The following is an 18686-nucleotide window of genomic DNA, read 5'->3' on the forward strand; positions in this document are numbered from 1 at the left end:
CCCAACCCCACCACTCCAGCAACCTTCAGTTTGTTTCCTGAGATTAAGAATTCCTCATATCAGTGACATCATATGATACATGTCTTTCTCAGACTAATGCAATCTTGATGGGACGTTTCTTCATTGTCCTCATCTATAATGTGAGGGAGTTGGACTTGTAGGCCTGTAGGGTGCATTCCATTTCTGAAGACCTGTGATGGTTTAGGAATTAAGTAGGCAGTTATAGACATCAAGATCAGAATTTCCTATTTAGCCATGAAATGGTATCTCAGTGTTGTGGAAAGAGTAGAGACCCACGTACCTGTTTCCTCCTCATGAAATTAGGTTCAGAATGAATGTCTTGCCCACCTCAAGACTTATGAAAATCAATCTAGAAAATGGATGTGAAAACAATATCTTATATAAATATATAGTACCATTAGCATTTGCAGCAGGGAGCACTAGCAATAGTGAGCTCAAAAATATTTTATATATATAAGTAGAATCCTAATACCATGAACATGAGCATTTTCAAGTTTTTTTTGAAATACCAGAATTCAGTTTTATTAATATTACTTTAATTGGACCTCTGATTCCTCTTGAAAACCTTTTTTACTCTTAAAAATTATAATCTATTTTAATGGCATTGACTGCACCTCAAGTCAATCCACATTTATTTTTTATTTTTTAATTTATTCATTCAAAACAATCCAGCTGTGTGCCCAGACTTTCACATTCTCTAAAGTTCTTCATATGCTTCCTGAAGTACCATTTACCCAATTAGTATTTTTTATTTAAATTATCTTTATTGTTCATTTTCACCTCTCTTATTTAATTTATACATCTATCCCATAAAATGCACTTGATAAAACCTGTAAGGTTTCATAAAAGAGAAGGGTGTTGATCAATCAAGGCTAAGAGAACAGAAAAGGAAAGAAAATAGGAAAATGTAACCAAAGAAAAAGTTCACACTCAGAAATGCATGCCATAAGGATTCTAACCAAAACTTTTCAAAGAGCTCTAGTTCTATTGCCTTATTAATAGTTATTATGAAAACAAAAAAGAAAGATGAGGTTCTAGTAAAAAGAAATCAATAGTAAACACTGGAGTGAACAAGATTAACCAATTCTGTTTATAATAATATTTCTCAGAGCCTTTCATGAGTAAATCTCCATGAGTATCTGTCAGGATCTTTGTTCCATATCATAAAGTCACAGGTGTGTGTTTGTTTTTTTGTTTTTTTTTTTTTTCAGGAAAACAAAGCTCTTTGTGGTATTTAAGACTGAGACAAATTTCTCTCTTTAATATTCAAACAGGGGAAATTGAGTGATAGAGTAGAGAAAATCCTCAACACCAGTTCTTCAGTAAATTCAGTTGCTTTATGTAGACGTGGTAATGTTACACGTATGATTTTCCCCCAGTTTTATATTGAAAATAGTTCTTTTGCAAGCCATGTAGGCTTTATAGCAGTTTTAGAAAATGATAATAATAATATTATAATAATAAATATATAAATATTTATATTTATGTATATAAATTTATATATAAATAATAAATATATAATATGAATATATAAAATATATATGATAAAAATAATAAAGTGCTACAGAGGTGGAATTTTATTTTTAATTTTTCATTGTTATCTGCATCATTTTCTCTTATCTGTTACAATGCCAAGTTATGGCATACAAACCGACAAGAACAAAATCATAATACATCTAATAGCACGTTCTAAACTTTCACTTAAACCTTTTCATGTAGAAACACTTAAAAAGCATAGAGGTGGCTGTTTCTAAAAGCCTACTGTTCGAGAGAAAAGGAAACTGGTAATAATTACTATGGTAATTATGATAAAAATGGAAAGAGATTACAAAATAAGCTTATACGTTTTATTAAGTAGAGTTTTACTGTTTCACCAGATTTCCTACCTTATTCATTTGCTAAATCCAAATGGCTTTGACGTTGCATTATTTGCTCAAATTTTAAAAGGATAACAAACACAACCATATCAGTTTATACATAGGTAAGTAGATCATTATAGGTAGGTAGATGATAGATGGACAGTTAGACAGATAGGCAGATAAATAGACATTATACGTTTGGATCCCATAAGAAAATGTCATCTGTGATGAAATTTTTGTTTCCCAGACATTTTCAAGCATTTTCCCTTCAGATGATTTATTGCTTCCTGATTACTAGAGCAAAATAATAGAAAAATAGTAAGTAAAAACTAGATCATATACATTTTGTTATATAAAATTCATTTCTAAATGCATTCGATAAAAATTCACAATTGGAAATTCATTTTAAGAAGTTACTAATGGAGGCACGTACATACTTCCAATACTCTGCACCTGTTTCCTACAAAGTATTATTCTGTCAGGCACTCCAAAACAATGACTTTGATGAAACTTGAGTAAAATAAAAAGAGCAAATATTTATTTTATCCCTTTTCCAGTAGTTGGGGAGAAGGCTGGAAAAGATTAGAGGAAGGGCCTTGTTCCTTTTTCAAGAATGTTTTGTGTGGTCTTGCAGAACAAACAAAATCTCAGATAAGGTCAATCCTTACAGATTGTGCAGCTGTTTTATGCACGTGAAAGATCCGTTAGCCTATTCAAGAGAGGACAAAGTATTAAACATTTTAAATGCTTTGAAAGAATAGTCTTTTAATATTGAGGTAGAAAAACAGATGTCTGCACATCTAGACAAGCATAAAATATCTGAAATGAAAAACTATTCCAATTCAGTAACAGCTCACATTCATTCCACTATAGTAAGTACCCATTTACCAAAAAAAAAAATGATATATTTGTTTTAAATATTACTAATATTCTATGTGACATTTAATGAAATTACATTGCCTTTTTATATCTGTGTAAAAAGATTTGAGAGATGAACAGTGAAATTTAACACAGAATAAAATGTAAGCCTTAGAATATTTTAAAAATATGTTTAAAACCAAAGTTCTTAAACATTTTTTAAATAGTTAAATTAAAACAAAGTTTTCAAAAATTTTAAAAAATAAATTGTTTAGTCTTTGTTAAGTCATAATTAAGTTAAAGAAAAATGAGCATAGTTTACAAATAATATTAAGGATAAGAGGCCTTGCAAATAAGAGTTTTTTATGGAAATTCTAACAGACTTTTAACTGCTGACATCATTGTGTTATTTGAATTAGTCCCATGGAACCAAAAGAAAAAGCTTCCAAACAATTTATAAATGAATCTTTCTCTCTTGTGTAACATTACTTGTCCCATTGAAACACTCATTTTCTACTACTTCTCTTGTTAAAATTAAGCCCTGGGGGGAACTTCATAGTTAACTAGTAATATTAAATTTTGAATAAAGGAGTTCTATATTATACTTAGTATTCATCTTTTGTTTTCTCCATAAATATTTATATATAATAGTATGCATCCTAAAGCAAAATAATGTAGCTACTAGGAATCATGAGAATGGACTCCGTGTCCCATAAACGAAAATCAGACAGAAACTAAAGCTAAAACAGTTTATTATTTGAAATCATAAGGACTATATGCTAGAAATTCTTTTAATGATTAGGTGTGCTAAGAAGTTTGAGGCAATGATCCAATTAACACATGCTTTGTTGGGGGAAAAAAAGTATGTATATTGTATCCTGAGCATTTTGCTGTGTGCTCCACTCTAGGACTAACATCATCACTGGGATGATAGGAAAGGTCTTGGTGGCCTTACACAATGCTTTCTAGGGACTCGGAATTGTCTGGATTATTTTCATCAGCCTTAGGTTTGTAGTTTCACTTAATAAAGAAAATGTATGCACCATTTGTATAATAACAGAATGGAACCAGCATTCCAACAGGGTTTCCATATGGGTGATTATTATCTTTCTCACTGTGGGTGACCCTCTAGGAAGACAAGGTTTTCTCTAATATGGTTGTCACATGGTCAACTGCTTCACCTTCTCCTCATTGGATTTCCTGTGATCAAGCTAAATGTTCATTACGATTATTACTAAGTAGGAAGGAAAATGACATTAAAAGTCTTGGTTTCGCCTTGACAGTTTAAACTGGATCATTCCTAGTAATCCAGTTTACTGAAACTTTTGGTAAAATCCAGAAACTTCGCATATATAAATCATGTTCCTGAGAGATTTTTAGCAAGTGTAAGGATCCATAATTAATATTAAAATCAAATTTGATAAAATGTAATACAAAATTATTTATGTTCTATGGTTAAAATGAATTAATGGTAAATACGTTCAGCATAAAGAGTTATAATATAGAATGTTTAATATAACTGTATTAAGTGAAATGCTTCTTTTCACTTCTTAACAGCCAATCGGTGCTTTGAACCCAAAGAGAGCTGTATTTTACGCAGAGCGTTATGAGACGTGGGAAGATGATCAAAGCCCCCCCTACCATTATAATACGCATTACTCAACAGCAACATCTACCTTATCCTGGCTTGTTCGAATTGTGAGTATCTTCATTAAGTTACTATACTTGTTATTTGTTTTAAACAAAGATTAGAGGCCAGTGAAATAGAAACGAGATTTCAAACTCTAGCAAAACCTGAATCCTTTTTTTAAAATGAGTTTTCTCATTTACAAAATCGGGTTAGGAAGATAGATTATTGTGAGCTTCTTAAGCCTAAACCAGTTATAAAAGGAACCAGACTCTTGGAGTGCATCCATAATGTCCACTGTTTCTTTTGTTCACTGATGGTTGCAAGCTGGCTCTCTCCCCTGGCCCTCTCAATCTTGCTTCTTGGGCAGGAAGAATTTAGAACAGTTTCTAAATGTTTTGAAGGCTTCTTTCTGTTTCTTTTTCTTTCTCCTAACACATTCAAGTCTCTCTGATCTTTCAAATACATATACACATCCATATGTACACACATACGTGTACACATATGCACACACACAAGCTTCCTTGCGCCCCAACCAACACTGCAGTTACTTTCCAGTTCTCTCCCTTCATAGTCACATGTAAGCACAGCCTCCACTAAAGTGCACATGTCCGGTGCTTCTCTCTGCTTTATCACCTCCCATTCAGTCTTTAGCCTGGCTGATTTAGGTTCCACACCCACCCCTTTACTGAATTGTTTTTGCAGAAGTCACAAGTTATGGGGCTAGAACTTCCCATTTCTTACCATGATGTATCTGAAGCATTTGGCACCATCGCTCACTTTCTCCTTCTTGAAATTCTTCCCTCTCGGGGTGCTTTGGTGGCTCAATAGGTTAAGCGTCTGCCCTCGGCTCAGGTCATGATCCCGGGGTGGGATTGAGTCCCGCATCGGGCTCCTTGCTCAGTGGGGAGCCTGCTTCTCCCTCTCCCTCTCCCCCTGCTTGTGCTCTCTGTCTCTCTCTTTCTCTCTCTCAAATAAATAAATAAAATCTTAAAAAAAAAAGAAATTCTTCCCTCTCATGACTCCTCAGACAATATCCTCTCTTGTTTTACTTCCTATCATCCTAACTGCCCTACCCAGTCTCATGCTCAGAATTTTTTTTCTCAATGTTTGTGTTCCCCAGGATTTTTCTGTATACTTTATCTGGGCTAGGCCGTTCAATGATAAGCTAATGCCTTCCAGCTTCTGTCTTCATTGCAAGTTTTTTCTTGTGCTCCCGGCTTTTATTTCCAAGTGCCTACTGGATATTTCTACATGAACACCATGTACACCATTTCCAAAAATGAACTCTTCATCTCCCTCACAAACCTGTGGTGGTTCTTCCTGCATTTCCTATCTAAATAAATGGTGTGATCACTCACCCAGTTACCTGATCTAGATATTTTCTCTATTTTACCAGCCTGTTACATCCAATCAGACATCACATCAGCTAGGTTCTTCCAACTAAGTATCTCTGCAGTCTGTCTCCTTGCTCTATTAACTCTGGAATTTCCTTAGTTTAGGTTCCCATTATTTCTCATCTTGATTATTGCAGAAGCCCTTAACAAATCTTCTTGCCTTTAGTCTTAAGTCTTGCCTTCTTCAATCCAGTCTAGTTAAGAGCAGTTACTGGAATCAGATGGTCTGAATTTTTTTTTTCTATAAGCAACTGAAGAATGTTAAACCAAATCTGTAATTCAATACCATCAGTAATGTCTTCTCCCCTTACCAAAATATACCTTAGACCACTCTGTTTCATGAGGCTGACTGGCCTCAGAAACACATTGGTAAAGTAGAGGACATGAAAATGTGTGTACGTGGGACCACATCTTATATTTTCAAAGATTTTTTTTCCTCTACCTAAATGACAGCTTTAGTTTGGAGGTCCTTCTCAAACATTCTCTCTCTTATGGGGACAAATTGAACTTATAACAAATACAGTATGAGTATCTTTTAAGTAACTTGTAAATCGCTGATAAGTAATATGCTACAAACAATTACTGTTATTACAATAAAAGATTTGTCAGAGTTATGATTCAGTTTAACTGAACAGAGATTTTATATTTTTATAATCTTAAAGCAGTATAAGTAGTTTTAAAAAGTTTAGATTTAACTAGCCTATGAGAAAATAAACCCAAATCTTATTTAAAAAATAAACTCTGTAATTATAAACTAAAGGAAAATACATAAAACTTTCTTTTTTAGACCGAAGTTACTAGTCTGATTTGTCCAAAGATTCACCTTAATTACATGAACCTGGATTCTTTTATAAAAATGTTTCTGAGCTAATGTTTCTTAAGAAATTTTTTTAACTCTAGCACTTTTAAAGACTGAGAATTTCTATTTATTTTCTGTTAATTTTTGAAGCATATAAGATTTAAGTAGGTGCCCAGTTACCCCTATAAACCAACCAGAACAGAGCACTTTAGTTTATGGGTTGTAATAATTTTTTAATACTCTCCAGATGTAGGAAAATACTTCACACTCACACAGGAGTTAAAGGCTTTTCTGAATTACAGACACACAGGTATATTGAGAACTTATAGCTTCTATCCTATAGTATCAGCCACAGGTCAAAACAAAACACAGAAACACAAAAAATTACCATTCAAGATCTCAAGGAGCTGGTGTCCTTTACAATGGACATAAAATATGTTCTTATTTGATTTGGGCTCACAAATAGGCAGACAAGAAAACAAAAAGACTAATAAATTATCTGATCACCAAATGGTGAGATCATAAAACCAAATTCTCGGTCATTACCACCACCAATGGGAAATGACTGATTCGCTGTGCATGTTATAAGTGTTATAACAACAAAATTAGCAAAGGGGGTTAAAAAAAAAAAAAAAACCTAGAGAAATAGCATGTCAGTAAAGTTCAAGTTATGTTTGCTGCCCAGAATTCACTTTACAGGACAAGAAAAGACGCACCCAGGATTAAGCGGCCCTTGAGATTTACTTCCTAAGCAGCACGGTCTATCTGGCTTCATAGAGTTCACGCTCAAAGGGACTTCCAAAACTGTTACAGAAGGAAATTTTTAGAAAGCATTGAAGCCAGAGATATTCATCCTGGGAGGCCTTTTCACATCACCTTGGGTTCCATCAAGGACAATCATTGCTGTAGTGAGCCACTGCCATGGGGAGAGGAAAACACCTCTTCTATTGGTGATTAAAAAAAAAAAATCATTTCAGAAAGAACATTATCATAAAACTGGATTGTTTGAGAATTAATTGAGAGATATATGAGATAGTATTTTAAAATATATAAATTGGTATTCAATAGTTATGTGTAATCAAATTCGTCTGAAGTCAGATTTATGACTTATTTATGTGAGTCCATAAAAATACTTGCTATTAGGGCACGTGGGTAGCTCAGTCAGTTAAGCATCTGAATCTTAGTTTTGGCTCAGGTCATGATCTTGGTGTCCTGGATTTGAGCCTCGTCTCAGGCTCCTTGCTCAGCAGGCAGTCTGCTTGAGGATTCTCTCTCCCTCTCCCACTGCCCCTCCCCCCACTTGCACATGCACGTTGCACATGCACACTCTCTCAAAAATAAATAAATAAATCTGTAAAAAAAAAAAAAACTTGCTATCAACAGCTTGATTTAACTTAAGACCCTTGTATCCCTAATAAAGCTAAATACTTTCTCAAATCATAAATCATAATTCATCCTTAAGTTGATTTATTATTCCAGTGAAATGGAGTACAAATTTGAATCTGTACAAGAGTATGGCAGAAATTCTGTGCATATTTATTCTATAAATCCTCTTTCAGTATTATCTATAACCGTGCTGTACAATAGAAATATAATGCAAGCCACTTACGTAATTTAAAATTCCTAGTAGCCACATTTAAGAGTAAAAAGAAACAGGTGGAATTAACTTTAATAAACACATTTGTTAACCCAGTATATTCAAATGTTATGCTTTCAACACATAACCAATATAAAAAATTTTGAAGATATATTCTACTCATTTTTGTTTCTAAGTCTTTGAAATCCAGAATGTATTTTTATATTTACAGCACGTTCATTGTGAAGGAGCCATACCTCAGGTACTCCATAGTCACATGTGGCAAATGGCTACTGTATTGGACAGAACAGATCTACAGGATTGCTTTTATGGGGACTCATTTAGCCAACACATCTTATGCCGTGCTGTTATAAATAGAAGTATCCTGGTCTAATAGCTTACCAAGTGTCTAACGTAATGGTCCAGGGAATTGTGATTTCCTCCCTCCCATCCCATGGAGTTTATGAAGTAGAAAATGCATTAAAATTCATGTCACTAAGAATTTGTTCATAAAAACAAAATACAGAGTATTTGCCCTTTACCTTTCAAGTCTTTTGGACCCAAAGTCATTAAACTCATTATTAGTTTCAGTTAATATGCGTAGTATAACAATGATGATAACTGCTTTAAAATGCTAATCAACTTCATACCTCATTTCTTTAAATTAAAAATATTATTTTAGACAAACTACCAGTGAAATCACTTGTCTGAATTACAAGACCCTGAAAAAACTGGTTCCTTGATAGCTGCCATTGGGCAAATGATGAATGAACTATTAGAGTGGAGTTTGGAGTTTCTTCGGATATTAACTCGTATAAAAGGCACATTTTACTTGGAATGTTTTTACTTTAAATCTTACCTTGAACATATAGCATATAACATACACACAGAAGTAATTAAATCTTACCCTCTGACCTTTACATCCCTCAGCGACATATCCACCCTCTAAATTCACTATATTCCACCTAACTATTCAAAACTCGTTTGTCAAACATTTAATCATAATCTTTAAGGAAGTTAAATAGGTCATGCAACAAAAGTTCATTTATAAATCAGTTATTTGGAATTTGGGACTTTTAAAAATAAATTATGGGTTTTTTGGAAAGCCTACCCAAGAGCCTGTATCTTTAAAAGTATGTATTTGTAGTGGAAAAAATAGTAGAGACACTTTTACAGGTATTGTAATTAAAGCCCCAAGATAATGCTACTGAATAAAATAGTGTTGTCATGTTTATCTTGAATACTGATGCTTAAGGGGCAATGCAGATTTACTTAGAGGAAGATGAGGAATTTTGTTTTTTCATTATTTTTCTATTATTATATAAGCTTCAGGTATACAGCTTTATAATTTGACATCTGTATTCATTACAAAGTGATCACCACCCCAAGTCTGGTTACCATTCATCACCATACAGTTGCCCTCTTCATCCACTTCACCCACTGTCCAAACCCCTTCTCCTCTGGTAACCACTAGTCTATTCTTTGTATCTACGAATTTGTTTTGTTTTATTTTGTTTGTTTATTTGTGTGGGTTTTTTTTTTTTAGATTCCACATGAGTGAAATCATACAATATCTGTCTTTATCTGATTTATTTTGCTGAGCATATAATACACTCAAGTTCCAGCCGTACTATTACAAATGGCAAGATTTCATTCCTTTTTATAGCCAAGTAGTAGTCCTCTGTATAAATTCTCCACAACGTCTTTATCCATTCATCTATCAGTGGACACTTAAGTTGTTTCCATATCTTGGTTATTGTAAATAATGCTACAATGAACATAGGGGTACATGTATCTTTTCAAATTAGTCTTTTTGTGTTCTTTGGATAAATACCCAGAAATGGAAGAGCTGGGTTATATGGTAATTTTTTTCTTAATTTTTTGAAGAATCTCCATACAGGTAAGGAATTTTTAACCAAAAGCCTGGTTTATAATAGGTATATAGGTTAATTAAAAGGACTTTTTGAAGATTCTAAAAGATACTTCTGGATTCCTTCAAAAGGAATGGGAGAAAACAAACTTCTGGAGTTAGATAATGCACAATACAAATAATGGCTCCTCCATGTCCTAGAATGTGACCCTGAATTTTCTCAGATGTGAAACAGGAATAATTATACCTACTCTGAAGGATAATCACAAGGATGGAGTTACTGATTTCAGTAATACAGTGCGGAGCACAGAACAGGTGCCCAGTTGTCTTTGTTCCCTTCCCTTTGATCTTTATTATGCTTCATCTCACTTCAAGATACACATCTTTTCTTTGATAGAGTTATGTTCCAAGCACTGCCTATTCCCCACAAATGGGGTTTGTTTCAAATGAAAAGAAGGCAAAGAAGAAAAGTACAGCAGAGAGGGACTTAAGAAAAGATTCTTATGATATTACTGAGCAACTATCATAGAAGACAGAAGACAAAAGGGGTTGAGTGAAGAGAAGAGGGGCAGGGGAAGGAGGTTAGATTGCCCAGGATGGAGTTAACTGGTCTGTAGTCATTGAAAGGCAGGAAAAGTTGTTAGTGTCCTCGTAGGGGATAAGGGTTGTGATAGAATTCAGTAGGACAGGTACAACTACCCAGTGCGGGCCTGGTTAGTTTGGTTTTCTAGTACTAAGACAGGGTTGGAAGATACAAAGTGACCTTAGGGTAGATGTAATTAGGAGAAGGAGGTCTGCCATCAGCCATTCATATTGTAGGATCTAACAGGAAGCACGTAAAATCCAACAAATGCCCACATTTTAATTTCTGAAATTTCTGCTTAATATGTTTTCATTTGTACATCTTCCGAACCGAAAGTTTTTCTAATAGGATGACAAATTATCTAATATGGTAACGTACACATAGAAAATGGTTCAGGCAGCATATGTTAAGTAAAAAAATACAAAAGTTTTTTAAGCTTAATGTAACAGTCCTCTCTGTTAGTCGGGCATGAGTCAAATGAAAAAAGAAAAGCCTTCCACTGTGCCTTGAAGTTAATAAGGAAACACATGGAAAAAGGTAATCTCCACGGTAATCAGAGCTTGAAAGATCAATACTCACTTAGAAACAAATAGGTTATCAATTTCTATTCGTTCTCTACCACTGTCGCAGCTGGAGGCCTTCAGGAATAATGAGAATATATGTCCGTAATGTAGTATGTGACCTTAAAACAGTTGTTAATCAGATCTTTTTAAAAACTTCTTAAAACTGTGAAATGTGGAATTCTTCCGTATTCTCTGCTTTTGGGTGCCACCAGTTTCATAAACTTCATGACCAGAAATAAAAGCAATTCTTTAATTTCAGATTTCTTTTTACTGTGCCCATCTGTGCTATTTTTGGCATGTCTTTGTTAATGTTTGAAAACCAGGAAGGATTTTATAATTTAGGTCAGGATAGAGATAGATCAGCTTTTAGTGGCTGATGATAAAAAAAAAAGTAAGGCTTTGATGTATAAATGGGGCTTCACTCACATCTGTGTAATAGGTAAAAAATCATAGAGACAAGTGCGATCCTTCTAAATTAATCTCTGCCTATGACTTGCAGAGAGAGAGAGAAAAAAAGAAAAAGGAAAAAAAAAAAAAAAAACACCTGACATCGGCATCCTAGAGCAATGAAGAAGTGGATTCTGAAGTTACAACTTTTTGGTCAAATGAGTAGTTAAGAACTGACAAAAACTATCTTACTCTTACCCAGCCACACCTAATCTCCCAACAGTACCTGTATGTTTAGGTACATTCAGGAAACATTTATTAAACACTGACTGTGAGCCAAGCATGGTACTTGGTGCTAGGGATACAGAGATGGATGAGACCCAAGGCAGTAAGAGTCTGGTCAGGTTGTCAGTCTGGCTTCACATGAAGCCCAGCCCAGCAATGAAGACTTGACACACTGCATAAAGCTGTAGTCATTTTTATAACTGTGTCAGGTGAGACACTTCAAGCTTTCTCAATATTATTTAATTGTATTTAATTCCCGTAATTATCCCTGAGGTGTTGTCCTTCCCAATTAACATAGATGAAGGACCTGAAGCGGTTACTTAACACAGCTACTTAAGGTTAAATAACTTGCCTAAAAGAAGTCAGTGGTTTGTTCCACCAAGACTCCAACTTACATCTGTCATATTTCATTCAGTTTGTCATTTGCTACTTCTAGAATTGTTTTTATCCCCAATTGCACTAACTCAGTGATAGGATATGCCGCATTAATTACCTAATGTTCATTAGTGAGCTAAAAATCTGCAAAGCAAATTAACTAGTGAAGGACATCTCGTAAAATTTTTCTTCCTAACTTAATTTTGGTGACATCTGTCTGTCTTTCATATCACTTAAAATCTTAAACAGCAATATGGGCTTCCTGGATGCAGATCTGATTTTCAGGTGAATCAATAATACAGCCCTTCTCTATGTATTGTTATATCATTCTTCTTCCTATCTTTTAATCATACTTTACTGTCATCCAATACTGATCATGAAAAATCGGTGGATCTGTTACAAACTCATAACATTGATGACATCCAGCCACACTAAATTTCAGGAAGAGACTGAGGAAGATGAATGGTTGTAGCTGTTGCCCAACAGCTGGCCCTTACAACCAATGACAACAAGAAAAGTTCAAAGGGGCCCCATAATGTTTTATAGATATAAAAGAATTAATAGGGATTATATATTAAAGAAAAATAACTGTTCAGGAAAACGTCGTGTCAATTTCTTAGCGTTATTGAACCTAGAGGTGACATGTCATTCATCCTAGACTTAAGAGAGAATTAAAACCATGGAAAAAGAAATAGATATTCATCCGTGTTATACTTGTAGTTAAGAAAGAAATCCTTGGTAAGAATGAATGTCATTCAGAAGTGAATTTAATGACATCAGAAATAATGCCTCTCTCCCAATAAAAAGTATACAAAAAGCATTAAAATTAAACACATTAGGACCATGTGATAGTCATTCTCAGGTTTCCTGCTATGGGAACATGTAGTGGATGGCAAATACTGTATTTCTGCGAGGTGACAGTGACAGAATACTGAAAGGACTGTAGTGTATCTAGTCGCATTTGCACAGTATTTCATTGATTTCTTTGCCAAATTATACATGGAGCAACTTCTGTGTACCAGGTATTATTCTAAGTGTTGGAGATAAAACAGTGAACATGATAGATGATGGAATCTGTTTCTATGGGGTTGGGGTTGGGGAGAGATAGACAAGTTACAAATCACTTACAAAACAGTGTGACAAGTGTTTCAGTGACGTATTTAGAAAATATAGGTTGTATTTGAACATACTGGAGAGCTTGGCAAATCAAGAAAAATCTTTCAGGAGAAAAGTGACATCTCGGCTGTGACATAAGGGATAGAAAGAACTTGGCCAAGTAAGGATGGTGAGGGGAAGGGATAAATTGGTACCAGGCAGAGGGAACATCCCCTGCAAATGACAGGAAGTGAAAGCCGCGTGGCATGACCTTAGAATGTGAAGAAGGGAAGGTGACGGGTAAGTTTCCAGATCATTCGGGATCTTTTAAGACAAATTGAGTAATTTAGACTTTCTCCAAAGAGCTCTGAAGAGCTACTGAAAGATTTTAAGCAGAACTTTGCATTTTAAAAAGATCATCAGACCGTATATGGTACAAGTATTTTAATAGACCTTCATAGGTAATCTAAGATGGCCATTCCCTACCCAATTCCACAGTGCAGTGAACAGTGCCCGAGTGGTTTTCTTATGGCAGTGTTATTATGTGTGGCCTTAGTTAGGAGAAAGAACATCTGAGTTACGAACTGATAATAATGCAAAATCATTCATCATTAAATCATAGAGCACCAGAACTCCATCATCTTATGTATCAGAAGACTAAAGCCCAAGAAGCAAAATGACCTGCCAAGGTTGCAGGGTGACAGTGCCTCAGCAGTCCAGTCAGGCCCCGTTAGGCACCTCCTGACTCCTCACTGTTTCTACCTCAGGAGGGTTTCAAAGGAACAAGGCAGCTGCCTTCAGGAGGGTCAAATTCCTGATTCTTCTTCCTCTTTTTGCTTAGGAACCTTTCACAACCTTCTTCCTCAATGCCAATGATGGAAAGTTTGACCATCCAGATCGAACCTTCTCGTCGGTTGCAAGATCTTGGAGAACTAGTCAGAGAGATACTTCTGATGTAAAGGTAGGTTCTTTTATTTGTTGATAGTAATTTAATTTCAAAATACGCTGAAATCTTGATTTTTTTTTTAATTGGTTGTATAAGACAGTTTTGTTCCGTGGTATGTTAAAATCATGGGGTACATCTAACCTAAAAGGAAACTAGAGGAAATAATTTTGAGCATCACAGAAAAGGATTCAGAATTCATTTATATTATTCAGTTAAGGTGTTTTTGTAATTTCAAAAAATTCCTATCTAATTTAGATCGAATAATCTCGAGATGGAAAAAAAAGGCCATAAATTGCCTTTCCTGCTGTTAACTCAATATTTGGCCCATTCCATAAAACACAGCAGGAATTGGATTTGACCTTAATGTGTCATATTGTTATAGCTTGCCCAGCTTTGGGTTTACGTAGCCTGGGGCAATTAATAAAGCATTAATGACAAGACCCATTTAAAATGTAGGCTTTTCTGTACAGCCTTAGCTTTTACTTGACTGTGCCTGGGGATCCTATGCAACAATACACATTAGATTAAACCAACACACACACAATACCCAGAAACAGCCAGAGAGCAGAGTAATTTTACAGTTGGTACGATTTAACTATTGTTAAATACAAATATTTGTTATTCATTTATATGGGCTTTTGTCTCTCAAAAAAAGGTTGTATTCAAAGCAATAACATACATTTGTTCTCTCATTTTTCTCAATTTTTTCTCTGATAATGAGATTTGATCGGGTTACTGCGTAGGTACATGTGTTTCTTTCTAAGGCCTCTTTCTTCAAGGCAGTTTTTCCCCCATCACTGCCACTCATATTGTTAAATACAAAAATATTATGGAATTATTCCATTTAGGGTCTTAATCCAACAAAAGGCAGTGAATTAAAGTCAAAATTATCATTTTCATATTTATGTTTATCTATTGCAAACATTTTTAAAGGCAATTACAGTGTTACTGAAGTGTAAGAAAACTGGATGAATATAACTTTGTTCGGTTCTTTTTGAAAGCAGAAAACAAACAAAATGGATCCAAGTAGTGTGTAGCTTCTCCATGTATTTTGTTCGTTACTATCAAAGTTTGCATAAATAAATGTTAATTTGTGCATATAACATATTCATATTTGGAAATAAGATAATTTAACATGCATCCTTACTATACTAAACTCTTAAGGCATACACTTTTCTTCTAGCAGCCTTATAACTTCACTGAGGAATTAAACTCTAAAGTATCCATGAGTCATCATTTAAACTAACTCCCTACCGATGAAATCAGGGAGAGAATCTGTTTCTTATTTTGTAACATTCTCAGAATTTACCCAGAAAATGAGGAGTCCAGAGGCTTCTAGAATTAGCCTAGTGTTCATAAAAAGCACTCAATAAATATTTTATGTTTGAATTAAATATTATTATCTATATTTTAAGGCTTCCTGTCATATTTAAGGTTATTCATATCTTAATTCAGAGCGGTATCCACATTGTATCAAATTATTTCAAGTGAAAATGCCTGCTCACTCTTATTAGACATCGTCACAAAAAAGAAAATGGGCTTTTCAGCTTAATTCAAAGACCTACCCTCACAAACACACACACAGATCAAACTTAATCATTCTAATATACATAAGTAGATATGGTGTTACACTTTACTTTCTATCCTGAGAACTTTATTGATGCTTCTCATCACCAAAAATATCTCACCAAGTTACAGGTCAGTCTCTGATGACCAATGTTTGTATCAGGCTTTTCCCTCTACAACTGCTAGGATTTCTCCCAGAGTTTTCCTGTTCTGGAACTTTCAAGAAATGCTTACATTTTGTTACCAGTTGTGTTCCTTTGGTTCTTGGGGGTCACATCATCAAGGACAAAGACCAATGTGGCTGTCGCTAACTGGGGAGGTTTTTTGTTTTTTATCCTCAAGCAGCTGTGCTGAATACAAACAGGACCTATTCCCCCACCCCCGGACTTAATTAGTTCATAAGAAGCTCATTTCCCCAGCTTGACATTGCACAGATTTTTTGCATTGTCAGTTCTCTTTCATATTTTATGATACTCTATCTTGAATATCTTCCCATGTAGACCCTTTCTTTTTCAAGGCTGCACACTGCACACATACACAATAATTTATGTAGACAATCTCCTATTTATGGGTAGTTTGTCTTTCTCTCTGATTGTTACTATTCAACACAAGGCTGCAGTAAACACCCTTGCACAGTGATCTTGATGAACTTTGCGTATACGTGTAAAGGATAATTTCTATTAATGGCTAAGTGGCTATATACATTTTTAATTTTGAAAGATACTGCCAAACCATTATTCCCGAAGATGGTAATTCACTCCCTAGAGCAGTGTGTGAAGATGCCTCCTTCCCCACGCCCCCCCATTACTATTATAATAAACAGTGTAATTTTTGCTAATCTGGTGAGTGAAAGTTTGTTTGGGCTTGCATGTCATTAATTGTGAGTGAAGTTGAGCATTTTCATGTTTTGTATTTCAATATTTGACCCTTAAACTTACTCATATCTTTTCCCATTTTTCAGTTGGGTTAAATATCTTTTTCTTACTGATTTGAAAAAGATCTTGGGTTCTCAGTCTTTCTGTTTTCCTCTATTTCGAGTGTGTGTGTATGTGTGTCTGTTTGTCCAAATGTATCAATCTTTCCATGTATGGCATCAGAATTTGAGGGTTCTCATTAAGGAAATGTTAGGTTTTTCTGGTAATACTGGTAGTAACTTCAGACTTTCTAAATTCCGCATTTAAATATATTGATTAAAACACATGATATTTTTTTCCCTCTGAAATAATACTTGATTTAGCAGGGAAGAATATGTTACCAAGAGTAATAATAGTTTTGCTAACTGTGTGTTAAAACCTAAGCTTTTGATTTCTTATCCCTAAGAAATATCCCTGTTAAATAAAGCATTGGATATAGTTTTAAGGAAATGCGTTTCCATTTGTGAATAAAAGTATGTCTAGCAATATCTCCTAGCTTAGATAATCATATAAGAAAGAACTAGAATGGAGTAGTTGGTTTCATTCTGTCTTGCTTTATTAACATCAGTCTCTTCCTGTGGTAATGCATACAAGCTGGGCAGCGATGGAGTGTTGGTGAAGTGACCTTTCAGGAGCCAGGTCCCCTGAGTTAAGTCAGACTTGTTAGTTTTTACTTTATTTTTATTTTATTTTTTATTTCTCTTCTCTAGTGTAGTCTTGGTAACAACGACATTCAGCGTACTGGAGTTCTTACACTACGATTCCTTAATGCCTTCAAAAGTTGTTATATTACTTTTGAATAGCTATGTAGATGTCAGGAAAGGTAGCTGTGACAAAATGTCATTAAGGTGACATAGTGTAAATTAATGCAGTTAATGGAGGTGCTCGCCACTGACTCATTGACCCATTATGAGCTCTTGTGGAATTAACGAATGCCAGGGCATCAATCTTTTGAAAAAAAGGAAGAAAAGAGATGGCAGCCTTAAAACCTTGCAGTGAATTATATTAGAGAAGTGAAAACGTCTGGGTTGGATTTGATTTCACTAGGAAGCCATAAAATGGTATGCTCTCTCAGCAAAATATATTAAACTGAAATGTCAGATTTGATGCAATAGGTATACAATTATGATAGTGTTAATAGTGGTCTTCTGTCATTCTAAGACATACTTTCACGTCCAATTTCTCAGCAGCTTGAACTTGTCATAAGCTTGTAAATTAGAAATTGTGTTTGAGGGTATTTTCTTATTATTGACAGAACGCATGTAACACTATTAACTGTACCATGGGGTTTTAGTATAGCTGTTAAAATAAACCAGAAATCACATTTACAGACACAAAATGCCTGTTATAATATTCATCTTGCCATTTCTTTGATAGTATTTGGTGTCTTTCCGCACTGTTTTTCATTTAGGAAATCTTAAGCTAGTTGGACTCTTAAAGAGAAGCTGATTAACAGAAATCAATGGGAAGAGAGTAAGCAGGATAGCTCTTATGTGAAGTAGGCAAGTTGGTACCCAAAGTGCTCTGAAGGAGCACACTTACCAGTTACCAGAGTAGCATGCATGCTTTCTGAATGGTTCTCAATAGTTTTTAAACTGCTTTTTTGTCATTTATTTGATAGTCTTCAGAACAGCCCTGTGAGATAGCTATCCTTATTCTTGTTTTGTAAAGGAGATCCGCGGATATTAAGTGGCCTGCCTAAGTTCACACCATAGATAAGGAGGAAGCCAGAATTAGCACTGAGGTCTGTTTAGTTATTTGTACTGCCTTTTCATTGATTGGCGTGCTGCTTTCATTCTTCTGCATGACTGTATAATCCTATCCAGCCACTTGGACTAGTTTCGAATCATTGATCAATCAAGTGTTACTTTAGTCATTTATTGCTGTGTAACAAACCACCCCAAACTTTAGTGGCTTAAAAAAAAAAACACGGCCACTTATTTCCCTAGAGTTCTGCAATAAGAG

The 18686-nt window shown here is 34.8% G+C and overlaps 1 protein-coding gene across 1 annotated transcript in view; it reads left to right on the top strand.

Moving 5' to 3' along the window:
* NBEA (neurobeachin) overlaps window positions 1–18686 on the top strand; it is a 609173-nt gene that overhangs the window by 521727 nt on the left and 68760 nt on the right. Inside the window, exons 40-41 of the mRNA XM_081815498.1 lie at window positions 4296–4436; window positions 14137–14256. Coding sequence (XP_081671624.1) covers window positions 4296–4436; window positions 14137–14256 — 261 coding nt within the window. The remainder of the gene's footprint in view (window positions 1–4295; window positions 4437–14136; window positions 14257–18686) is intronic.

This window comes from Leptonychotes weddellii, chromosome 3 (assembly GCF_054177405.1).
Source record: "Leptonychotes weddellii isolate Sample4059 chromosome 3, ASM5417740v2, whole genome shotgun sequence".
NCBI lineage: Eukaryota > Metazoa > Chordata > Mammalia > Carnivora > Phocidae > Leptonychotes > Leptonychotes weddellii.